The following is a 27,361-nucleotide window of genomic DNA, read 5'->3' on the forward strand; positions in this document are numbered from 1 at the left end:
TATGCATTTGCATTTTGTTAAAATATATATTTTAACAATGTTGGCATATTGTGAGTTGTTGTTCTCTATATTGTTTTTCTATATCCCTGAAAATGGACTTTATACATTAACTTGCATTAAAATTAAAAATTTTCTTTCATTATAGGTTGACATTTTACACAGAAGGTTCCCGCGTTACACTGATGACATGAGTTAATAAAATGTACAGTTTTATCACAGTAGTAAAGTGTTACTTAACCACCATTTTTTCTGTAATTAAAAAAAATAAATCTTCAAATATTCCAACTCCTCCATGCAGATTTCTTTCAGCTGATGTTGAGGTAATGTTAAGGTGTTGCATAAGGGTGCCCTATTTTTTCACATGACTGTATAGGACAGTATATATTTAAGTAGATATATAAAACAGTGTATCACACAGTGTCATAAACCACATAAACAATGAAATTATTATCATTTATATAAAAACACAATAAGGCTTAAATCTAGTAGCAGATTAATTAAATCTCAGTCTGTGTGATGTTATTAGAGCTTTGTAATACGTTTTGCAGTTCCAGTAATAAAAGTAAAAGATATAACCATCTGGTCAGCTGAGCTACAGTATAGTACAGTATGGCTACAAAATGTATTTACGATACTGTAGAACTGTATGTGTTCGTACTTGTCTTCAGTATTTGTATATAGGTGTTGGTGCATACATTGGATTATACAGTATATACAGCTTTAAGGAGGCAGTTATGGGTGTGTCTGTGTTTTCTTACCCTCTAAGCAGGTGGTGGAGAAGAAGGCGATGTTACGGGTCTCCAGCGGACTCTCATGGGTGCACTCTGGGCTCCTGGTCTGAGGTTCTGACTCGCCGGTTAGGGAGGAATTATCCACCTTAAACACGAAGACTTTAATTAGTTCTATATTTTATAGATCCTTTCCTATATAGTATTACCTTGTTTTGAGCCTCATATATTAAAATCTAATAGTCTGATAATAAGATTGTTGTTTGTTTGACAATAAAAACTACATACCAGCTGTCCTCAATTCAAATGTCACAAACAAAAGATAAAAGGCTAAATCAATTAAAATATAAATAAAAAGATAAACACATTTTTAGCAAAGACTTATGGGTGCCATTTCTGTCCCCAGGAAATGATATGTATAAATGTGCACACAAAATAACGTTTGCCTAATTGTAAAAGTACGATATGTAATTTTTAAAAATATATATAAACTACTTAGAACACTGATGGAACATTGCTGTGACTCAAAATTTTAATTGTGTCCCTGGTTTTCACTCAGTCCTGTTACCATTACACATTAACCTATTTGAAACATCTCGATTATTCTACAACTAGGGTGACCATATTTTCATTTGGGTAAATCAGGACACCTAATAGTGGGGGGGGGGGATATGGGTGGTAGCTAAATGACGTCAACACCTAATTTGCATAATACATGTTTTTGAAGCTGTAAAGGATTAAGGTTGTGGGAGTGAAAAAAGTGTGTAAAAAACATCCTAAATATGTTAGAAATGTTACAAATCAACAACATCTGTTGCTTTTTAAATAGGCCGTCACGTTTTTACAATAACTTCATTTTTACGTGAATTACATAAATGAGGTTTTTTTGATGTGTTCTTAAATGTTATTATAAGAGCAGCAGTTAGCCAGAAGTGTTAATTTACGTTTTTTTAGGGTTTTTGTTTGTTTTATTTTAGTATTTTTTTTTTAAAGCTATCATAGACAAATTGTTCAATGGTTCAATAGATATTTAGCTTTTTACAAAGAGGCAGACACTGTGGAGGAGGTGAGGGACAGGCTATGTGGTGAATGAGGTGAGAGACTGACTGAGACTGTGTGAGTTAAATTCAATAATTTTTTGTGTCACACTGAAGACAGTTATATTTACATCCTGATCTGTAAATAAAGGGCGGGGTCAGTCAGCGGTGGCTGTGGGCACGGTGTTGGTGGAGCGGTGCGTAAACTCTGACTGAGAGACTGTGAGTGTTGTGGGCGTTTTGAAGAGAGCGTGTCTCCAACAACACCACAAAAACTCGCTACATTTGTCGGTAGTCGCTTTTTTTTTTTTTTTTTTTTTACCAAAAAGGTCGCTAAAGGGGCTGAAAATTGGCTAAATATAGCGACAAAGTCGCTAAGTTGGCAGCACTGATTGACAGTCACACTGTCTACATTCTGATTAAGAACAGGGCTGCTCTCACTGACGCGACTCAGGGATTATGTCACACGCAGCGCTGTGCGCAGTGCCCTAGTGCCTGTAAATTTAATGGTACATTGAAGTTAATTTAAAAACCAGGACATTTCCTCACTTTCTGAAAAAAACCCGGGACGCCCGGGACAGGATGTGAAATACGGACATGTCCTGGGAAATACGGACGTTTGGTCACCCTACTACAACCAGTCACATCTACAACAGGAAGTGACATCAGCTGGTTCTTCTGAAGATCATGAGAAGACCAAAATTTAGTTCTCTCATTAGTTTTTCTGTATATCTGATCTTATTGTAACTATGACTGAAGAGGTCAATCTCAACACTCTGTCCTGTTACCTAAATTATTTCTTAGATCTTAGATCTCATGCTATTAGCATAGCCACCATTTAGCTATTTTTCATGTCTTTGCTAAATTTATGCTAAAAAACTCATTCCTGTTACTTTCATTCCTGTTACTCAAAACATAAAAAGTAACAGGAATGAGTGCCAGTAACAGGAGTGAGTTCCAGTAACAGGAACGAGTGCCAGTAACAGGAGTGTTTTTTTTTGTCATAAATATCATTCATAGACTGTATATAAAGATGGACGCCGTGTCGCCGTTCCCATTCATTCAATGAAAATGAAGCCAAAATCTTCCTCCATTTTGGCGATTCAGAGACCAGAGTCTGCGCAGTAGAGACCAGAGGAGGGAGAAAGACTGTGGAGAGACAGCCTACTCATTTAAATAACCCCGCCCCTGAGGGCTGCCTCGCGGTCACAGACTGCAGAGCGGAGCGGAGCGGAGCTGACGGTATGTTATTGGTCCCGCCCATAACCAGCCCTTTTACAATAACCACACCTTTTTTGAATAGAGCCGAATAACGTTTTAAAAACCGAATTCTGTGGGGATATAAAAATTTGACAATATAAGCAGAGGTTACACTAGCTGCTGCATTTAAATAATGGAGGTAGAATTACAGTATATTAGAAAAAAAACGTGATTGAAAGTTTTATGTTTTGCCATTGACACCTATGGGGATGGGTGGGGTTACACAGCTTTCTGCAGCCGAACAGCAGGGGGCGCCCGACCTGTGGTGGCTTCACTTTTAAGAGACGATGCTCTGTCCAGCTATACACAGTCTATGATATCAATGATTTAAACATGCAGTCAGCCATTTCTTTCAAATAAAGACTTTCTTAGGAGAAAATCAAAGGAATTACTGGACTTGCTTTTAAACACGGTTTTTAAATGTCACATTAGAAGCTGTTTAAATGTAATATAAATATGAAAGTAACCAGTATGGGTAGCTTCGTTCTGTACCGCTTAGCCAAACTGTGGACCTAAATAGAACTAACTTAGTTTAATATATATCAAAAAAAATAGCAAAATGTATCACAAAAAATGTGTATACAGTCAAATAAATAATTTCAGAGACTGGGGTGTGTTCTGGGTGTATTCTGGATGTTAGGCACCTTGCAGCCTTGTGAAGTGATGACACGGATGTCGGCTGGAACTCGGTCACCTCCTTTAATCTCTACCAGATCCCCCACCACCAGCAAGTTGGCGTTGATTTGGTTCTTCTGGCCGTCCCTGATCACCAAGGCTTGCTGTAGAGAAGAGAACAAAAATTCCAGGTTTCTCATTTTTTAGACAGACATCCCATCTTTCCTGTGACTCACGGGTATCTCCTGCTTATTGATAGCATGTAATATATGCTAAAGTTTAACACTCTTGATTATAAATCTAGAGTAATAATATAGGGTCTCACCTGTGGAACCAGATTTTTGAAACTGGCTATAATGTTGGTGCTCTTGAATTCCTGGTAGTATCCAAAACAACCGGTCACTACGACCACAGCAATCAGGGTAATGGCCAAATAGAGCTGTAAAAGACATTAAAAAAGATCATAAATCTACAGTGTCAGATAAAGGAACAATAGAAAAAAGCCACCATCCAAAGCTGAATATGGATATCTGAAAATGTATGGCTTATCTGCATTATAGTAAGAGTTATTTTTATTAACATCCAAGTCTAATATTTTAGTCTATTTCAATAATGGACTCTGGGTGAGGAGGAATTGATTATAGTCACTCCCACAACACACACAAACATATCACACACAAAGACTACTTTATATTAAATTTAAAAACTGTAATTATTTAATACTCCATTCTCTGTTTCACCTCATAATGCTCCACATTCACTTTAGGAGAAGTTGCACTTTAAATCAGTTATATTCTTAATTTTTTATTTATTTATTTATTATTATTATTGAGCAAATGTATTGTTCATATTGCTATCCAATTCTTAGTTCCTAGCCACTTCAGTTTCTGAATCAGTTTCTCTGATTTTGCTATTTATAAGTTTATGTTTGAGTAAAATGAACATTGTTGTTTTATTCTATAAACTCTGGACAGCATTTCTCCCAAGTACCAAATAAAAATGATTTCAGACCTCAAATAATGCAAAAAAACAAAAAAAAAAAAAAACAAGTTCATATAGTTTTGAGAGTTCAGAAATCAATATTTGGTGGAATAACTCTGTTTTTTAATCACAGTTTTCACGGATGTTGGCATGTTCTCATCCACCAGTCTTACACACTGCTTTTGGAATAAAGCACTTTATGCCACTCCTGGTGCAAAAATTCTAATAAAAGAAGCTCATAATTTTTAAGTGGTCTCTTACTTTTTACCACAGCTGTACGTGTGTGTATAAACATATATTTTCTTACATATTCTGTTATTTTACAATATCATTTTGTTTTATGTGACCATTTCACTGCTTCTTTAATTAGATTTGTATAAATGTATTTCTGCTCTAGAAATACACTGAAAATGCATAGAAATGTATTGCCATGGAAATGCAATGCATTATGCTATGGGGCAATATCAAATGTTAACATCATGAATAATTACTCTTTTAACACGGTTTGTATTGTTTTTAAAACATTAAATTCAGAATATAAATAACATGTGGTGCGGCAAGAGTTTGCTTCAACACACTAATAATACTCCATGTCAGTGTGTGTCAATATGTGTCAAATCATGGGCTAATTAATGGACTAAATAAGAGAACAAAGCTTTGTTCTTGGGGCTTCAAGCCTGACAATGCACATTTTTGATAAACGGGAGTGATATGAAGGTCATTTTCTTCCCTGGATGCCCTTGGTACTCAGAAAGCAAATGGAGTATGAAAGGACAGCAGTGCAACCTTTATCGTAATCTGTGAAGGTGCCCAGACCAATAACCATCTAAAACAGCTGTACTAACATCAAATAAAGCCTGAGATAACAGCATGACTGGCGTAGTTAAAGAATGTAAAACCAGAACTGCCCTGGTCATCTTAAAGGTCTTATTCCGTGTTTTTTAATTTATTTTTAAATATCTAGTTTTGATCTCTAACATGAATGAATGCCACTTGAGACGTTTTTTGTGTTTCTGTATAAGCCTGCTTTAGCTGACTGGATAAGTGGTCTCTAAAAAAGACATGATTCTGGCTCTTGCTCATGAATATTCATACATGCAAATATATCGCATCTGATTGGCTAACAGCACTGCAGCCGAGAACACCTACCTGCCTTCCCCCACAGTAAATTTTACAGCTCTAAAACAAAAAAAAGACAAAATGTTTTCAGAGATACAGCCTCCCTGCCGCCGAGTGGCTCTCTGCCAACCCCCAAATATGCAGTTTTACCACGCCGAAGCCCCAGAGTCCGCTCTTTATCATAAAATCTGATGCGAACATTGTCCGCTTTGACCGTTTTTTTGTCGAGTTGAGCTGCCTTGTCCAACCGTGCCTCCATGACATATATTTAATGTCTCTGTAAAACTTGGAATCAACCGGAGATCCGATTTAAACCTACAGTTACTAACACAAGAAAGCTATTTTAACTAGCTGCCGTAAACAGAGCTGTAAGCTCTTTAGCTGACGAGACAGTGTTGGCTCGGCTGCAGCCCGGCCTGTGGGTGGTCTCGAGTCAAGGTGGGTGAGAACATGGACAATGGAGAATAAAGAACAGGATTTTAGTGGAAGGAGACCTTTAACCTCTTCATTTTATTGGTATCACAAGTTCCAGATTGCACTGGTTTGCATGTAGTTGCTTGTTTTGAATATTAAAGCTCCTAATAATGAAGCTGACTGTTATTCCCCCCCTATACTCACATCATCATAGCCAGAGATTTCTCCCTTTGAGATTTCGATGCCAAAAGCAATGAAGCAGATGACGGCCGCCACCCACATCAGACACTGCAGCCCTCCAGCCAGCTGCCGGGCGAACTTCACGTACTCAGGTGTGCCCTTGGGTGGTTTGAGCTCGTTGGGGCCATCGCGCTCCAGAACCTCCTGAGCGAAGGTTGAGCTGAGACCCTGGATGAGACAGGTAATGGAGAAGAAGTTAAACCTAGTTCAAGTAATGATACTTTGTTGGGAATTTGTTGGGGACTAACACCATTATAAGTTTTATTTTTATAAGAAATAATTTCTATTATTTGAACAACTGAAAAATATAATTTATCATGCAAAAGAAATTTTCTGCTTTGATAAAGTCACACTATTGGAGATATTACGTTTCGATACATTCATATTGTGTAATTAATTCCATTCTGCTACAAGCAGGTCCTATTTTGAAGTTCGAATTACACCTACCAGCACACAATGAAATACAGCTCTGGAAAAAAAAGAGACCACCTAAAAATTATGAGTTTCTTTGATTTTAACAAATTAAAAACCTCTGAATGATCACAAGCCATCAAGCCAAGCTGAATTGCTTGAATTTTTGCACCAGAAGTAAAGGCATAAAGTTATTAAAAAGCAGTGTGTAAGACCGATGGAGGAGAACATGATGCCAAGATGCATAAAAACTGTGATTAAAAACCAGGGTTATTCCAACAAATATTGATTTTTTTTTTCTTTGCATTATTTGAGGTCTGAAAGCTCTGCATCTTTTTTGTTATTTCAGTCGTTTCTCATTTTCTGCAAATAAATGCTCTAAATGACAATATTTTTATTTGGAATTTGGGAGAAATGTTGTTTGTAGTTTATAGAATAAAACAACAATGTTAATTTTACTCAAACATATACCTATAAAAAGTAAAATTAGGAAAAACTGAATCAGAAACTGAAGTGGTCTCTAAGTTATTCCAGTGCTGTATACACAATGCACAAAATCTCTGGGTTTATATTCTATTGGAACAAAAAAATAGGATACAATAAATATTATAGAGCCTCAACACTACGATTACAGAGGTTATCTAAATCCATCCGGGGATAAAAAAGAACATGAATGGAGCTACTGAATCATGTTGAGTAGACTATTTTTTTTACAAAAATAGTAAAAAAAACAGCAGCACTAGTTGACTGGAGAATTTCCGATTTATTAGAGATACAAAAAAATAACCAATGCTTTTCAGCACTAAGGCTTTCATCAGGGTTAAAATACAAAAGTTAAGAACATTCCAGCTTTTAAAACACACATAATTAAAAAACATCCAATAAGAACACTCAAAGTGTTTTAAAAAAAATATGATTCAACTGCAGCTGTTATTTTTTTATTTTTTATTTTTTTTCCAATTTTTGATCACTGGATTTATTGCCAGGCACCTTGTTGTGCAGTGAAGTTGCACCAGATCCATCCACTCTCAGTAAGAAAACAAAAACAGAATAGAGCAAAGAATACTGGTATTTTTAAGGCATTTACACTCTATGGGCTAGAAATTGACCTTTTTAAGACAATATATTCTCATTATTCAGCTTCTGCATTACATCTCCAAATCAGACAATTAAATGGTAAATTGGTATGTTGGGGATTCCTACTGTGGAAGAACTACATTTGGTAGGTTGAAGAATATGTGGATGGCTTTAGTCAATCTTTATCATTTGAAGTAATGGTTCACAAACCAGCTCTTAAGGATTCAGATTTCTCACATCTCAGCCCAATTTTTTTTCTTTCAAATTAACCATTTTGGTAGAGCAGAGATATTTTAGAAAAAATATTCAAGTCATTGTGTCTGTAAATGATATTTTCAGCTCTTTATTTTACTATGTATGAGGTGAAATTTTCTATTATAGGCATAATATTTTCAGAATCTTTTATTATTTTAAAGGTATTGATCAGTTGGAATTATTTAATTAAACAATAAAAATACACTAATTATTTTTTGGATTTTTGGTTTGTGTTCTGATTATCACTATATATATATATATATATATATATATATATATATATATATATATATATATATATATAAACTGAGGCCATTAAATAGAAAAAAAAACCTTTAGATTGAGATTCTAAATGGAATATATATGGAAGTAACTCTTACTTTAGTAATACTGGTTGAGTATCTCATCTCCAGTTCTTCGAGTGTTATCTCGTGGTCATCCTGTTGAAATGAATGGAAAAACAAGGCAAGTAAGACTGACAGTAGGCAGATTGTGGTGGTAACGGAATATTACATTACAGTTCCAGAGAAAATGGCAGTAATCAGATTACAGATGCACTGCATTCATACATCACTCGGATCACTGGAGATTTTCTGGCCTGTTGTGTTTCGACTCTACAAGCTAAATCAGCCACTCACAATGTCCATCTCCTTCTTCATGCTCTCCAATTTCTCCTTCTTCTTCATCTTCTTCTTCTTCTTGATCTTCACGTCCCCATCCACGTTGTCCATCTCCACAAACATCTCGTAGGAGTCCTGTGAGAGAAAAAGTAATGTTTAAATTCAGGAGGCATCAAAACTTATTTGTGTAAAAAGGACTTTAAATATGACTTTAATTAGAATTTAAGTTTTTTAACCAACCGATTTCGTCATGATTCCAGTCCTGGAGCCGGCCTCACTGTTCAAGTCGATGGAAGTCCAAACCCCTTGGCTCCTTTCGCCTGAAATTTTGAAATCGTTGTGGTATCCTCACAGAGACCTAATCCTTACCCCTCCAGGAGCCCAGAGCACACAGGAGTGGGCTTATCATCTGAGGCAGGTTTATATACCACCCCTGTGTGCCCTTTACCAGAGAACCAGCGTAAAGTAGAAACACGGCCTGCGTTTCCAATGTCACCCCTCTAAACGTGCGTACATGTTCCCTGACACTTTTTATCACTATTGACACTTTTGATACTGGAGAAAAGATTTCTCTTTTGTTTAAGAACACGTTGCCTGAAGTGTGAGCACGCTTTTAACTCTCAACTTGCGTAATTGGAAGGTCACTGGGAACTCTTCAGGAGGAGAGTGTGAACCTTTTATGATCATCGTCGTCAAAAACGTCTTTGTAATGCCACGTTTTTACTATTTGCACAACTTACCCTTTAAACAGTGTCGTTAGCTATATTTCAAATACTATTCTGCAGCTGATGTAGACTGGGTCCTCAGTTGATCTGTCCAATGAAGTCTTCTTCTCAGCAGTCTGTTGGTCTCACATATAGAACAGTCTAATGAGGCTTTGTGATGACGTCACGTGAACGCAACGTGACAATATTGCAGCATGAAACTCTAGTACTTTTTTATTTGCTCACATAAATAAATGGTAATTATAAAAACGTTTGGTACCTTTTAGCATTTTAAAAACTAACTCTGCTCAGAAAACCTACTTTTTTTCTCAATTCCGTGGTGCTGTTTTCCATTTTTGCCCATTGAATTAAACGTACATGGTAAAGATCGAGGGCCAGGAAGATTATATCCGTCACATCCTCAGTCATATCCTCAAAATCAACTGAAAATCAACTGAGGAAATAGGCAATTTAAAGCAGCCTACCTCAGCTTTAGCCTAGACTTAGGAATGCAGCCAGTGTCTAAAATTACTGTGAATTGCATTCTGATACAGTATGCTTAAAATTGTTAATTGCATTATCCTATTTTCATAGAGTTGAAAAGTTACCATGCTTTACTTGACGAAGAACCTTTGTCCTCCTGGGTCTCCTGCCATGGCGTTTTGTTTCATTCCAGTGTCGATGAATAGTTCGAGCTGACACTGATGCACCCTGAGCCTGCAGGACAGCTTGCATTTCTTTGAAACTTGATTGGGGCTGCTTATCCAACATCCAGACTATCCTGTGCTGTAGCCTTCTCTTAATTTTTCTCTTCCGTCCTGTAACCTTGAGATACTATTTGATGTTTGTCCACAATTTTGGTTAGGGTTAGGGTTAGTTCTCCTCTTTCTTTTCTAGATGCTTAGTGTGGCTCACACAGACACACAACGCAAAGATTGAGTCAACTCCTTAATTTTTCTCTGGTCTCAGGTGTGATTTTTATATTGTCCACACCTGTTATTTTCACAGGTGAGTTTAAGCAAACATCAAATGCTCAAAACAAAGTTATTTACCCACAATTTTGAAAAGTTGCCAGTCATTTTTTTGGGTTTTGCATGAAATTTTGGCCTTTTTTTCTCTGATTTTTGTGTTGTTCCAATAGATAATAAATATTTGTGTAAACCAAAAATGAATTGCAGTAATTTTCTAAAAAAAATTCAGGGTTCCCGACACTTTTGGCCATAACTGTAAGTAAATGCAAGATGCATAGTGAGTCCAAAAGGGGTAGAGATTTGATACATTAATAGTGAGACTTAGTACTGAGATTAGTAGTGAGTTTATGGAGGACTGTGGTGGACTGAGGTGGCATTTATGTCTGTTTATAAATGCATGTTTAAATACAGTTCAAAAAGGCAAATATTTATATTGTATATACTATAAAGCGTAAATGTACTGGGCTTTTAGGTGAATTCCATGCAGAGACTCATTGAATGTTATTGTTTACTGTATACTGTATACTGCACATCTCGAAACTGAGAGCTCGAATCTGATCCAGGAATACGATGTGGTGGATATCATGACCAGCACGTGATTTATTTGCATAGCTGCTTTACTGTTCCCTTAGTGGTTCTCAGTTTCTGCTGGAACTGAAACTAGAAAAATATACACTTTCATGCATACTTACACGGTTTCTAGAACTGTGTTTCTAGTACCAACAATAAAACAACAGGGAAAAGTGATCACTGTTCTGACCACTCTGTAAAAAGTACTAAAACATTGTAATTAAGTAAAAGTACCTTTACTTTCTAAACTTCTACTCAAGTATCTACTCAAGTATCCATCTAAATATCTACTTGAGTAAAAGTAAAAAAGTACTTAATTAAAAATGTACTTTGAGTAAAAGTTACATATTACTTTTAATTATTTGATGTAAAAAAAAGTACAACAAATCATAAATTAAATCTTTTGAATGAACTATTATTCCACATAATAATTTGGACCTTTCAGGCAGTATTTGTTCAGACCAGCGCATAAAACATTTTCAAGAACAAGTGGCATAGGTTTCTATGATCCATTTTTTTATTTACTGTTTAAAAGTTATGGTCATTTAGGTGACTATAAACCGTATTTTTATAGTTTTGCAGTTCATTATTATTTTTAACTTTTTCTTTGCTTTAACTGCTATTTGCATGTTTTTTATTTAAGCAGATTGTTTAAAAACTTAAGGAATTATCACTAAAAACATGAAATCATTGAATTATTTTGAGATGCACAAGTATATGTTGTGTTCGGCATGTGCAACTGCTGTGCTTAAAAGAAAAAAGCAGCGTATTTACGAGAGTGAACATTTACTGCTGGCCTATAGTGGAAGGCTCATGAGAAAAAAACAAGTGTTGCATATTGTTTTATTCTTTTATTTTGAATTTAGCAACTCAGAGTTTAGCCACCAAATATACAGTTCATTCAGATTTTTTTCTCAAATGGAAGTAACCACATTAGTCGAAACTGTAAACTGCCTTTAGTAGACAGAAGCTGGAAGCTGATAAGCCATCGAGAAGCTTCAGACTGTGGTTAATTTAACTGCCATTTGCTGAAGCTCACATGCAGCTGGACGCTGTAGGCAAACAATCCAGAGCCTGTTACATGGGAAACATCTCTTATCTTATGGTCTGTTATCGGTCAAACCATGCATGTAAACAGCAAGAGAGAAAGAGAGAGTGGGGGAGTGAGAGAGAGAGAGAGAGAGAGAGAGAGAGAGAGGTATGAACTTAAGGTATGTACTTAAGTACAATCACTTGAGTAAATCACTCAAATAATAAACTCACTGCAAATCAATTAAGCAGAAGTGATACATAATTACACAAATAATAAAAAAAGAAACAAACAAAAAAATACTTTGGGTCAATTATGTGCCCCTCTGAGTAGTATACAAAAAGGCCCAATAGAGGGCAGTATAGCCCTACTAATACTCAATGGCCCAGTCCACTTGCCCCAAATACTGAAAGGTTATGACAAGCACAATTCAATACAGAGAATAAAAAATCAGTCAATTCCACAATAATCTAACACAATTAGCATAGGTGACTCCAGTACATTGGTAAAATCTTCAAAATACTATGGATCACAAAAGCAGATAAAAGAAACACCATAATACATATCTAAAAAAGGCAAAGAAAAACAGTGGCCCACAGGCAATCGAGCTCAGCTCCACTGCAATAAAGCAAATACAAAAAAACAACCCTTTAGTTTTTACAGTGCAATTAATCAAGTTCAAGCATCACCTTTAAGCTCCATTCACAAAATATTACATCTTTAATAACAATATATAAATAATACAAATAAAATGTATATATATGTATAATTAATCTGTGATGCTTCATTAGGTTTAACTATTAGCTAGTTAACACATACATATACATATACATACATACACACACACACATCCATCACACACACTCACATATACCTTCATCCATGCACCTGCTCAAACTACACACATACATAATCATAATTAAATTAACACCTAGCTAAAGCTGGAATAACCAATTTAAACCACTCACCTAATAGCTACCAGACATACTCCATCACGTGTGAACTGTGATGGCTGGGCGCTGCAGTCAGTCTCATACTAAAATAAAACAAAGTTCACCTTTAACACATTTTTTCCATATTTAATCCTAATCATTAAATCCCATCTATGCATATAAACCTATACAACTCAAAACCAGACGATATTTCACTAAACCATTGTACTTACTATGGCTTTGGAGGGTGACGCCTAAGGCTCAGCAATCAAACGACCATGTGCTGATATTCCCTAGACAACCAAAACGATTTCCCCGGCTGGAAGTCCACTGCTGGCTTTTAAGGTCAGGCATGACTGATACAGCCCTGTATCTCCTAAGAGAAAGAAATTGTAAGAAAAGTGCTAACTAACTGGCTAACGATTTCAGCTCCATTTTTAATCTTTCCCTCAGCCAGAGTACTGTTCCCACTTGCTACAAGAACACAACTATTGTCCTCCTCCCCAAGAAGAGCCCCTCTACCTGCCTGAATGCCTGAATTACAGGCCAGTAGCACTTACTTCAATCATTATGAAGTGCTTTGAGAAAGTGGTTCTGGCTCACATCCAGTGCAGCATACTGGACCCCCTGGACTGCAGTACACCTACTGTCCCAACAGATCCACCTCGGACGCTATCGCTGCTGCCCTCCACTACTCCCTCTCCCACCTGGAAAACAAAGACTCTTATATCAGGATGCTCTTTGTGGACTACAGTTCTGTCTTTAACACGGTCATTCCCCATGAACTCACAAACAAACTGTCTGTATTCGGCCTGCACCCGACCCTTTGTAGCTGGCTGTTGGATTTCCTGACTGGCAGGCCTCAGTCTGTCAGGATTGGAGACAGGACTTCAGCCAGTATCACCACCTACACAGGCACCCCACAGGGATGTGTCCTCAGCCCTATCCTCTACACCCTGTTCAACCACGACTGTGTTGCTTCCCATAAGGACAACATCATCCTGAAGTTCGCAGACGACACCGCAGTGATAGGACGTATCAGTGGCGGAGATGAAGCGGCTTACAGGAGGGAGGTGACATGACTGGTGTCATGGTGTAAGGACAACAACCTCGCCCTCAACACATACAAGACAAAGGAGCTGAAAGTGGACATGAGGAAGGGGAGGAGACCTCATCAGCCACTGTTCATCCGGGAGCTTGAAGTGGAGAGGGTGAACAGTTTTAAATACCTGGGCATCCACATCAGTGAGGACTTCACATGGACATTGCACACCACACAGCAGGTCAAAAAGGCTCAACAGTGGCTGTACTTCCTGGGAAGGCTGAGGAAGTTCGGGATGTCTCCCAAGATACTCTGCAACCTCTACAGCTGTGTCATGGAGAGCCTCTTGACCAACTGTATCACCGTGTGGTACGGCAACACTACTGAGATGGACCGTACACGCCTGCAGAGAGTGGTAAAGACTGTGGAGAAGATCATCAGGACTCCACTGCCCTCTCTGCAGAACATCTACCACCAGAGAGTCCTCAGGAGAGCTGCCTCCATCCTCAAAGACTCTACCCACCCCCAGCATGGACTGTTCTCACTTCTGCCTTCAGGCCGGAGGTACAGAAGTGTGAAATGCAAAACCACCAGGCTAAAGAACTCATTCTTCCCCACTGCTACCAGACTCTTGAACCTACCTCAGAAATAACCATTCACATTACTCTCTACACGTTTACATGTCAAGGACATTTCTCAGAGACACATGCTTACTTTACTTTGCAAAATTTTATAATTGCACTACTGAACCTTTTGCCCTTTTTTCATATTCCACTGCTGTAGATAACATGTACTTACTTGTAAATAATATCCATAACACATTACTGCTTTCATGTATATATTTCCATCATGGATGTAAAGTTAACACTAATTAATATTTATATTTTGTTTTTTATTCTTTCTTTATTGTATACTTTCTATTTTTATCTTTATGCGGCATACTTGGTGAGGGGCAAAGAAAGAATTTCATTGTACGAGGAAACTTGTTTCTTACTGTGCACATGACAATAAACTCTTTGAACTTGAACTTTGAACTCAAGAAGAAATGTTGGTTGTCTATGCTTTACTGGAGTGATTTTTTTTTTACAAATGACGTTTTACTTCTATTCTTTACATTTTCACACAATTATCTGAACTTTCTACTCGTTACTCGCTATTTCATTTCTACATATGTAGCCAAGTATGAAGAGAATCAAGAGAACTCCAGACAAACTCCAGTCCAGCTAAGCTTCTTTAATATATTTACTTTATTCTACTAAAATACATTCATTTACTATCAGCATATATGCAGCTGAAACAGGGAACAGCCTAGTAGGGCTGGGGCGACGCGTCGACATAATCAACGTCATCAATTACAAAAATACATCGATTTGCATAACGTGCGTCGGCGCGTCGTAAACATGGCGGCGCCTGTGGAGAGCATTAGAGGTTAGATCGGGCCCAAAAATTCCAACTGGCTGTTTTCGGGCTGTTTTAATGAGCGAAATATGATCAGAATTATGTTAATTAACACGGTAACATAGAAGCATAGAACTATTATTTAATTAAAATGATTTTTAAGAACAGCTAAACACAGTTCTGCAAGTCAAACGCGGAGGAGTTCACGTGCGAGAGACACAGAGAGAGAGAGAGAGAGAGAGAGAGACAGAGAGAGAGAGAGAGATTTGCTTGTTCTGGTGAGAGTTACTCACAGGTGAAGGTTCTCTTTGATCTCCTCGTGCTCATATTCTAGTCCCATTCATAATTCTGCAGCTCCCTCAGTGTTTTCTGCCGTATTTTGCGGCAGACACCGCGGACCGCGAGGTGCCGCCGCGTTTGTGCCGAATCCGACTCTCTGCTGAATCTGACTCCCGCTTCGCGGACAGAATCGGCACAACACCCCCGCTGTAGAACTGCGGTAGTGAAAACAGCGCTTATAAATGAATTAGTTTAGTTTCACTTTCAGTTTTCGTTATTTTTTTTTAAAATAAAAATATAATTAAAAAACAGACGCCTACATCTCAGACTATTTTCTGGAGCCCGGGTCGGATTTACGGGCGGGCCTCGGGTCATGTCGGGTTCGGGCAGAGAATCTAAGCTCTAGAGAGCTTGGACTCCGGAGAGCAATCTCCAGCTACAAAAAAACGCCAGCGGGCATCTAAAGTTTGGGAGCATTTCACGCAAAAGGGCAACAATGTGGTGCTCTGCCATACGTGCAAAAGGAGCACTTGAAGCGCAAACATCCAGGAGCACTATGTCAACAGGGTCACACAGTAAGTTACCGTTTACATCAGGGTCTCCGCGGGTGTCCTTAAAAAGACTTAAGGCTGTCTACCAAAGGTTTTAAACCTGCCACAGGCAGAAATTATACAGTTTTGGTTTATATTTGTGCATGGCATTTCGCAGTTTCCAGAAACAGTAGCATTATTCATAAGTTCAGGTGTTTAGCTAAGCTAGCTGCCTTAAGTTATTTTAGCTAGCGCCGTCGGCGCTGCGGTGTCACACCGTTTTCTGTCACCGTCGGAATTTTGCAACAGCGTCAGGCCGCAGATCTCATTTGTCAGTCCACCTCTTCTACGACACCTAGCTCGTCCCTGAGTCCCGGAAACGACGTCACCACCGTTTTTTTCCACATGCTTCAAAATAAAAGTCAACTTGGCCGACTGCTCATTGTACGAAACCACGGTTATAACAAGCAACAATAGTTTAATGAACTTTATACTTTACAAATATATTTTATACTTTTTGGGTTTGGGGTGCCTAGGAGATTCTAGGTTTGACTGAGATGTAACGTTTTTGTGGAATTTGAATATTAATATATCTGGTTAGCGAACTAAATACCTAGGAGATTCTAGGTTTGACTGAGATGTAGGCAATAGGTTTGTGTTGTAATATAAAACATTCATTGACAAAATCGGCTAACTTAGCTAGTTGTTTTGATTGCTAGTAACCTGTTACATTTTCTAATAGCATGCTTGTCTGTGTTTTAATAACACTATAAAATTGCTTATTTTCAGAAAGATGCAATAAAGTATGCACAATAAACAAGCGGAAAAATAATTCAAGCAGCGACTTTATTAAAAAACAACAACAATAAATGAACAGAGGACAATTAAATGTAATAAAAGCAAGCATTCTTTTTTTAAAGAAAGTACAGAAGGAAAACCAAATCTAAAAATAAATAAATAAAATACAGAAATAAAAAATAAATACAAAAAGAAGCAGAAATAAAAGACACTAAACAAAATAAAATTAAATATATGAAATGAAATGCACCAATTACTTCAACTAAGTCAAAGTATATCAAAGACAGCCAGCTGGTTACGTTACTCAATGCCAGACCTATCATAATGTGTTTACTGTATAAGTTAATACATATAAGTTACACACACACACACACACACACACACACACACATATATATATATATATATATATATATATATATATATATATATAGTTAGTTAACTGAAACTAGCTAAACAGCGTCTAGCGATCTCGCTTCGGATAATATTATAGCTAAGTTACCTAAATTATCAGTATACCAAGATAATGTTAGCTGATAACTTAGACATCACGTCTAAAACTGTCGTTTGCAACGTACCGTCAATTAAATGCTCTGTTGGATCAAAAATGTTGATAACTGATCTAAAACAATAATAATACAAGTTCCCCACGCTTCGTGCACAAATAACACTGAATTTCAGGCTCAATACTACCCCATACCACTAGATGGCGATACTGGAAACAATGCCACCTCCTCTGTGGTGCCTCATGTAGGTACCACAGGAGAGGTAGGGCTCAGAAATGAGATCTGCGCGCAGACCCTTCTCGAATTTTGTGACCAGTGCTCACGGTTATGAGCGTTCATTGGCAAACGGAAGCTTTCTATACCTACACCTTACCCTCAGCCCTAAACTGAACCGTTTTGGCCAGTCGGGGTAAACATTAGAAACGAACACGTTTCGAATCGGCCAGTGCACCGGTCTGCTGAGAACTACTTGCCAGTGGTCACAAAATCTAGCGGTCACAGAAAACAGTGCAACACACGGTTGTGGTGTATGGGAGCTTATCCATTTTTAGCGTTATAGATCTAAACAACGTGCTGTACATGTAAGTGATTATAAGTGTGGGGTTTGGTTTAGTAGGCTTGTGTTGTTGTTGTTGTTGTTATTATATATAAATATAGTAATTTATCGTTTGCTTTAAAACGTAAAATAATTATTTAAATATGTTTCTCAATGAATAGATTAGTCGACTAATCGAAAAAAATAATCGTTAGAATAATCGTTTAAAAAATAATCGTTAGGGACAGCCCTACAGCCTAGTGCATCCCAAATTATATTATCAACATTAACATTTTAATAGAACATTATAGTCATTTTGGCTTTTAGATAAATGTGTTTTGGGTAGGGGGTGATGTGCACTATAGGACTCTGTGGTTTGGCCTAAGATTTTGTTTTTAATGGCATTTTTTTATCCTTACATTACTTTTATTTTATACTTTAAGTAGATTTAAAAGTAGTACTTCAAAGCTTGAGCTGATACTTCAACTTCTACAGAAGTATTTTAAGCCCTGCTATCTATAATTTTGCTACAGAGTAATGAATATCAATACTTTTCACATCTTTGCCTACAACAATCAAAAAAAAAAGAGAACTGGCACATACCCCCCTAAAACACTCCTCCTGCCAACAGAGCACGTTGTCTGTTTTGATATCAACAGTCTGAATGAAGTTTTGTCATCTAAACGCAAACAGACATTGTTTCCCCTTCCTCCCTCTTTTAATCCACTTCCCTCTGACCTCTAATGACCTCTTACCCAGCACTCTCTCTCCCAGTCCTCCCAGGTCCATGTATGCAGTCTGGAAGGCCTCCTTCCACTGCTCATCCAGGGGCAGCTCCTGGCCCTTGATCAGGATGGTGGAGCAGCGCTCCAGGATCCTCTCTGGAGCTCCCTTCATCACCAGCAGGTAGCGCAGGTCCAGGGGATCCTCCAGCTCGTGTATCGACAGCTATCAGACACAAGAGGGAGACAGAGGAGAACGAGATGGAACCAAAGTAGAAGAACCAGAGACAACATGCTTCTGTGTCTCAATTCAGGGGCTGCATCCTTCGAAGGACTCATTTGAAGGCCGATTACGTCACCGCGGTGAGACTAGGCTGTCCCATTTCCTCGGAAATGAAGGATGCACGGGGTGTATCCTTCACAGCCTACAGTATCCAAAGATTCATTGCTCGCCGGCTTATTTTTGCACGAAAAGGGCGGAGTCAGCAGAGGAGTCGGCTGTATTATGTAGCATATGTAGTATTATGTAGTTTATAGATATATAAATACTTATAGATATTATAAATATTATTTATACATTATATAACTTATATTATTTATTATATATATATATATATATATATATATATATATATATAAATATATAAGTATTATTTAGTTTATGTATGTAGTATCATGTTTATTTTGTTATATGTTAATAGTTTATAGATATATAAATACTTATATATTTATTTACATAAACTAAATAATATATATATTTAAAAAAAAAATTGGAATATTTTGGACTCTTGTCTCGGTTGTTTCTCTTTAATTCCTCCAAGTGACACCACTCGGTTACATTACTGTTAGTATGTTTTTTAAAGGTAGTATTTTAATTTATTTTTCCGGTTCGCACCATCTGTATCAGCATTTCTCACTTTATTCTCCCACTTCTCACCGCCTGCTTCACCTGTGTGGATCTGCGCTCTCGCATCTGCACAGATCTGATTGGCAGAGGAGAGCTTTTGGTGATCTTGCAGCACACGTGATTGGTCTGTAAATTTACTGCGCTGTAAAGCATGTAAACCATAAAGACAATAAACGTTCCGCTGCTTTAAATAAACACGGTCAGAATTAAATTCCTTCAGTAGTTTATCGGTTTGGGTCTGGATCGGACAACGTCTGGGTCCTGACCTGGACCGCGGTCCGCCTATTAGTGACCTCTGATCTAGAGTATATGTCATGTAGTTGTCTTGCTTAGAAGGTGGACGGGTGTGTACTTGCCTCTCTTCAGAGTGTGTTTAATCAGTAAAATCCGGAGCAGCAGCTACAGGAAACTTTATCAGTAGTCAGATTCTGCCAGAGGTTGTTTTTTTTCTCTTTTTTAAGAAGAAACAGGGGCTAATGCGAGTGCCTGAGATTATAGCCAATTGCGTGAGTTTGCAAATGGATAAGTTTGCCTTGTCTTGCAGTAAACATGTAGACGATTAAGGATTGTTTAACTTTTGTTTAACGTCTTTCTTAACAAATAACGTGGACTTACTAAACCCTGTTTAAATTGTTTCGTATAGGAAAGTGTTACAGAAATGTCTAGAACAAGCTGTGGTGTTTAAAAAGGAGAAGTTACAGTGCGTTTAGAAAGAAAGAACAGCATAAATGTATGCTTTCCTCATGTTCGCATCAGTTTCAGGAATTCCCAGAAGTCACCACAACAGAAAGAGAAACTGATCCAGTGAAAAACAGGAAGAGGCTGGGAGGAAAGTGATTATCTGATTTGGGTGCCATTCAATCACCTTGGGGATGGGGACCGTTTCCTGATTGGGTTTGAAAACGGCCCGATTGCACAGACTAGCAACACGTCCAAGTGCCCTCCATGTCTCCGAAGACTGGTCGAAACTCTGGCCTGCAAAATGATGCAAATATAACACATTAAGTTTAAGAAATTAAGAGATTAATGCAGATATACTGAAATATACAGCTCTGGAAAAAAATAAGAGATCACTTAAAAATGATGAGTTTCTTTGATTTTACCAAATTGAAAACCTCTAGAATATAATCAAGAGAATGATGGATGATCACAAACCATCAAACCAAACTGAACTGCTTGAATTTGTGCACCAGGAGTAAAGGCATAAAGTTATCCAAAAGCAGTGTGTAAGACTGGTGGAGGAGAACATGCAAAGACGCATGAAAACTGTGATTAAAACCAGGGTTATCCCACCACATAATAATTTCTGAAATCTCAAAGCTTTATGAATATGAACTTGTTTTCTTTGCATTATTCGAGGTCTGAAAGCTCTGCCTCTTTTTTGTTATTTCAGGCATTTCTGCAATAAATATAAATATATTTATTTGGAATTTGGGAGAAATGTCTGTAGTTTATAGAATAAAACTACAATGTTAATTTTACTCAAACATATACCTATAAATAGCAAAATCAGAGAAACTGATTTGTAAACTGAAGTGATCTATTCATTTTGTTCCAGAGCTGCACATCTGTATAATGTACAGTATACAGAATAGTTTATAATACATTTAATCCACTGAAAACAGAGACTTTTTTTAGTCTCCTTGTGTTTTTTTTTTTTCAGCTAAAACAACTGGGTTTCCTTTTTATCACACTGGGTAAAAACTTACTGAGGCAAATTTGGAGAAATAGTTATGCTGTCTGTCTGGTTTTTATGATGTCAAGCTTTGTAAGGTCGAAATACCCCTTTCTGGACTGGCATGTTCACACATTATCAAAAACAACTGAATATGTTTGGCTTTTATATCACTGTATATATGAATAAATAACTCTTTTTGCCCTCCAAACACATAAGATATATCTTTGTCACAAACAGCTTATGTGACCTTTAATGCCATAAAAACCCACAATATTTCATAATATCTCATGAGTTTTCATGAAAGCATTCTTTAGAATTACATGCATCCCTAGAAAATCAGTCTGGAACAAAATGTATAGTCCTAAATCTAATCTGCACATGATCTGGATCTGAGACAGAAAGAGGGAAAGATTAAACACTCCCTCGTCAGACATAACAAAGCTGATTGGTTGAGACAGATTTCTGCACCTGACTGGTCTTCTGTTGTATCTGCAGCGTGGATCATGTTGTCGAACCACAAGTGAGCGACAGTCATACGGTTCTGCGTCAGGGTTCCAGTTTTATCTGAGCAGATGACTGAGGTGGAGCCCAGAGTCTCCACAGCCTCCAGATTCTTCACCACACAGTTCTTCCTGGCCAGACGTTTGGCCGTAAGGGAGAGACACACCTGCAGAGGGGGAAAATATACAGATGGTAGTGTTTCTTTTTCTAATTCTTTACAAGGAAACATACATTCACATACTATGGAGGACCAAAACTGCTAAAATTAAAAATAAATAAATAAATAAATAAAAACGTAAGTAAATCACCTCAATAAAAGTAATATGGTAATAAAAACACTAAAGAATAAATATAATTAATATAAAAATAATATACAAAAAAATGAATGTCCTAATAATTTGTTATTAATGGGTTTCTTTATTAACATTTCTTTTCAATTTACTTTTATTTATTTACATAACTAATTATTTATGCATTAATTTATTTCCCGATTTATTTATTTCTGCATTCATTTATATCCCAATTAATTTATTTCTGCATTCATTTATATCCCAATTAATTTATTTCTGTTTTTCCTTGTCCTTATATGATAATGAAGGGGGCGTGTTTTTCACGTACAGGCTTAGCAATCAAGGCCAGAGAAAGAGGAGCTGAAATGTCGGGGTGAAGTTCAGTATTGGATCTGCTCAGAGAAGCAGATGCTCTCCTCAAAGAAATGGATTATTGTCTGTATTACGATCTAAATGATCTTTATTATATAATCTCCCATGTTACCAAAGTAACCGCCAAATGGGCAAAACATGTACAATCGATATATGGTATCTGACATCGATCAACCAATAGGAATGCTGAGACACCGTGACATCATTGCTGGACAGCCCCTTCATTATCATATAAGGACAAGGAAAAACAGAAATAAATAAATTGGGAAATAACGGAATTCAGAAATAAATACATTGAGAAATAAATAAATACAGAAATAAAATAATGGAAAAAAAATGCAGAAATAAATAGTTATGTAAATAATAAACAAATTTAGAAAAATTAAACAATGTTAATTGAAAAACCCATAAATAACAATTTATTCTGATATTTATTCTTATGTATATGTATTTATTTTGATATAATAATACGAATAATTTTTTACCGTTTTAGTCACCATATTACTTTTATTGAGTGATTTACATACATTTTTATTTATTTATTTATTTTTATTTATTTTTTATTTATTTTATTTATTATTATATTTTGGCAGTTTTGGTCCTCCATACATACAGGCGTTGCAATTCAGTAAAGTACCTTTACTTTGCTAAAATTCTACTCAAGTAAAAGTAACAGTACCCATCTAAAAATCTACTCGAGTAAAAGTAAAAGAATACTTTGAGTAAAAGTTACATAGTTACTTTTAATTATTTGATGTTAAAAAAGTACAACAAATCATAAGTTAAATTGTTTTTAATGAACTATTATTTCACATAATAATTTGGACCTTTCAGGCAGCATTTGTTCAGACCATCCCATAAAACATTTTCAAGAACAAGTGGCATAGGTTTCTATGATCCAATTTTTTTTCTTTACTTTTAAAAAGTAAAAACTTTTATTATGGTCATATAGGTGACTATAAACTGTATTTTTACAGTTTTACAGTTCATTGTTATAATACATACTTGCAATTACTATGCTTTAACTGCTATTTAAACATTTAAGCAGATTGTTTAATGATAAAAACACTTACCACCACATGCTTTCTCAGGTTTGATGTGGAAGTTTTGAAAGCTGACAGCTCTGTCCGGCAGGGCGGGGCACATTTTGTATTGCATGAGGACGTCATTGCCTCATTATTCCACGCGTGAGCATCAGTGCGCCGGTGCATTCGCGCCAATTAATATTTTTTTTATTCAGACAATTGTTTTTTTCCCAGCATTTTATTTTTACTCAGTAACGGGGAGTTTTCCAATGTAGCGAAGTAAATTGCTTGTGTCAAAATGTACTTGAGTAAAAGTAAAATTACCTATTTTAAAAACTTCTTTAAAAAATACAAATTACTCATAAAATCTACTCAATTACAGTAACTTGAGTAAATGTAATTCATCACTTTCCACCTACTTTCCACCAGCAAGCTGATTGGCTGTTTCTCGGCGGAACGTTATCCTTGATCTGGTACCATGATTAGCATTAATAGATGTTCCATTCACACAGCGGTCAGTGGATTATCTTCTCAATAATAATACAGCTGAGCTGAGCAAAACGATTCGGGGCTACTGGAAAATTATTCTGGGTTAAAGCCCCGGAATCCCAGGCCAGGCGACGCCCCTGCTTTTCACATCTCAGCCCAATTTTAGTCTTTCAAGTTAACCATTTTATATTTTCTCAACTTTTTGGTAGAGCAGAGATATGTTGGAAAAAAAAACATTAAGTCATTGTGTCTGTAAATGATATTTTCAGTTTTTTATTTTACTATGTGTGAGGTGAAATTTTCTATTATAGACATAATATTTTCAGAATATTTTATTGTTTTTTTTTAAAGGTTTTGATCTTTTGTAATGATTTAAAGCTCCACTAGGTAGGATTGAGATTTTGTGCTCGTGGGCTCCCCCTACAGTTGCAGAGTATAATAAAAGTTTCAGGCGGATTAGTTTCTCTTTCTCGTTTTCTGGCTTTCACAGACATATTTGGTCTCTTTCCAGCTTCTGCCAGAGTGTCTGTATGTTAGTTTGTAAAGAATGAACCAGTAGTCCTTGTAGAACTGTTAGAACTAAAAAAGCAGGTCGTAGTTCTCGCGAACGCTGGTCGCGGCCGCCTCGGAAAACTTACAGAGTCTGGTTTGAGCTCAGAGGAGCTCCGGCACAGACACGAGAGCACCGCTATTCCTCCTATTACACCTCAATGCAGCGCTGCAGTGAGTTTCAAGCTGTAATTTTACTTCTTTAAAAAGATCAAAAATCAAGGAAATCCTACCTAGTGGGGCTTTAAATAAACATTAAACATACACTTGTATTAATTATTATTTTGCATTTTTGGTTTGTGTTCTGATATCATCACTATATATATTAAAAACTGGGGCATTTAAATAGAAAAAAAACCTTTAGTTTGAGATTCTAAATGGAATATATATGGAAGTAACTCTTACTTTAGTAATACTGGTTGAGTATCTCATCTCCAGTTCTTCGAGTGTTATCTCGTGGTTATCCTGTTGAAATGAATGAAAAAAACAAGGCAAGTAAGACTGACAGTAGGCAGATTGTGGTGGTAACAGAATATTAAATTACAGTTCCAGAGAAAATGGCAGTAATCAGATTACAGATGCACTGCATTCATACATCACTCGGATCACTGGAGATTTTCTGGCCTGTTGTGTTTCGACTCTACAATCTAAATCAGCCACTCACAATGTCCATCTCCTTCTTCATGCTCTCCAATTTCTCCTTCTTCTTCATCTTCTTCTTCTTCTTGATCTTCACGTCCCCATCCACGTTGTCCATCTCCACAAACATCTCGTAGGAGTCCTGTGAGAGAAAAAGTAATGTTTAAATTCAGGAGGCATCAAAACTTATTTGTGTAAAATGACTTTAAATATGACTTTAATTAGAATTTAAGTTTTTTAATCAACCGATTTCGTCATGATTCCAGTCCTGGAGCCGGCCTCACTGTTCAAGTCGATGGAAGTCCAAACCCCTTGGCTCCTTTCACCTGAAATTTTGAAATCGTTGTGGTATCCTCACAGAGACCTAATCCTTACCCCTCCAGGAGCCCAGAGCACACAGGAGTGGGCTTATCATCTGAGGCAGGTTTATATACCACCCCTGTGTGCCCTTTACCAGCGAACCAGCGTAAAGTAGAAACACGGCCTGCGTTTCCAATGTCACCCCTCTAAACGTGCGCATGTCACAGCTTAGCCCATGTCTGTCTTGTGTTTCTCTCTCTTGTGCTCCTGCCCTCTGTTTACCAGTCATGTGTTTCCCAGCCATGTGCTACTGTTGTGTTTTGGTCCTGTCTCCACCCTAGCCCCACCCTGTCATCAGTTATTTGTAACCCAGTTATTTGTAACCCCGCCCCCTCTTGATTGATCCTCAGGTGTTTCCAATTTCCTGTTCCCTCCTTGTATATATAAGCCCCTTTGTTTCAAGACTTCTTTGTCTGGTGTGGCAGGAAATGAAATTGTGGATCTGATGGCTAAACAGTGCTTAAATCACCAAGCATGTGTCCTTACTGTTCCTCTTAGTAAAGCTGAGGTTCTGATTAAAAAAAGAGTCCAAGCTTTTTGGCAGTTGGAATGGGAGCAAAGCACCAAGGGCAGACATCTTTTTAATATTCACCCTAAAGTGGGTTCAAGTTCGGTTGGGGGATACAACCGTAGATCTGAGGTGATAATTGCCCGGCTTCGGATAGGGCACACTTCATTGAATGCTTCACTACGGTTAATTCATAAACATGATACAGGGCTTTGTTTACAAGAAGAGACTCCTGAACATGTGCTTTTGCATTGCATAAAATATTCAGAACATAGGCAGAGTTTAGTTGACTCCCTCAGACTTAAGGGGCACACAGACATCTCTATGAAGGGTTTACTGTCAAGTGGCTTAGGTATGGGATGGGTACATAAGCAGGTTCTTTTATTTTTATGTAATGTCCAGGTGTTTAATTTTGTCTGATAAATTTGCCTGTATTTGGTTGGCCAACCGCCAAAAAACCTCAAAGAAGAAGAAGAAGAAGACTTCTTTGTCTAGTCTTTTGTTGGTTTGTTTGCCGTTCATAGTCTTGTCAGGTTTGTTTCTTGTCTCATGCTCTTTGTTAGGTTCCTGTTTTCTAGTTAAGTCTTTTTTGATTTTTGTTTTTTTTGGTTTACGTTTCCCTACACGTGTTTGCTTTCAGTTTGTTTTCAGTAATTCTTTTATTAAATATATATTCTGCACTTACGTCCTTCCCTTCTCATCAGTAACAGCGTACATGTTCCCTGACACTTTTTATCACTATTGACACTTTTAACACTGGAGAAAAGATTTCTCTTTTGTTTAAGAACACGTTGCCTGAAGTGTGAGCACGCTTTTAACTCTCGTCTTGCGTAATTGGAAAGGTCACTGGGGACTCTTCTTATTATTATCATCATCAAAAACGACTTTGTAATGCCACATTTTTTCTATTTGCACAACTTACCCTTTAAACAGTGCCTTTTCAGAATTGACTAAGCTATGTTTCAAATCCTAGTCTGCGGCTGATGTCTAGAACTGTCCCATGAAGGCTCCTTCTCGGGAGTCTCTTGGTCTCACATATGGAACAGTCTGATGAGACTTTGTCATGACGTCACGTGAACGCAACGTGACAATATTGCAGCATGAAAATCTTGTACTTTTTAATTTCCTCACGTAAATAAATTATAATTATAAAAATTTAGTTTTTGTGGCGCCGAGTGGTCCAGTGGTCTAAAGCGCTGCCACTATGAGTGGGAGGTCGCAGGTTCGAACCCCCGCTCATGCAGCTTTGCCATCAAGCTGCCGGCGCTC

The 27,361-nt window shown here is 37.2% G+C and overlaps 1 protein-coding gene across 8 annotated transcripts in view; it reads right to left on the bottom strand.

The window, feature by feature from the left end:
- LOC103024000 (ATPase H+/K+ transporting subunit alpha) overlaps window positions 1–27,051 on the bottom strand; it is a 51,925-nt gene extending 24,874 nt beyond the window's left edge. For 2 of the 8 annotated variants that reach the window (XM_049464723.1, XM_049464693.1), the window contains exons 1-7: window positions 8,998–9,640; window positions 8,776–8,892; window positions 8,518–8,577; window positions 6,359–6,562; window positions 3,966–4,079; window positions 3,670–3,804; window positions 759–876 (exon numbers count right to left, since the gene is read on the bottom strand). In XM_049464723.1, the coding sequence (XP_049320680.1) occupies window positions 759–876; window positions 3,670–3,804; window positions 3,966–4,079; window positions 6,359–6,562; window positions 8,518–8,577; window positions 8,776–8,892; window positions 8,998–9,009 (760 nt within the window). In that variant the 5' untranslated portion in view covers window positions 9,010–9,640. Of the gene's footprint in view, window positions 1–758; window positions 877–3,669; window positions 3,805–3,965; window positions 4,080–6,358; window positions 6,563–8,517; window positions 8,578–8,775; window positions 8,893–8,997; window positions 9,641–24,990; window positions 25,051–25,249; window positions 25,367–25,470; window positions 25,870–27,014 lie in introns of those variants that run through there. The other 6 variants (XM_049464703.1, XM_049464711.1, XM_049464716.1 and 3 more) reach the window with 6 other exon arrangements.
- Window positions 27,052–27,361: the final 310 nt, after the last annotated feature.

Source organism: Astyanax mexicanus, chromosome 1 (genome assembly GCF_023375975.1).
Source record: "Astyanax mexicanus isolate ESR-SI-001 chromosome 1, AstMex3_surface, whole genome shotgun sequence".
In the NCBI taxonomy this organism is placed as follows: domain Eukaryota; kingdom Metazoa; phylum Chordata; class Actinopteri; order Characiformes; family Acestrorhamphidae; genus Astyanax; species Astyanax mexicanus.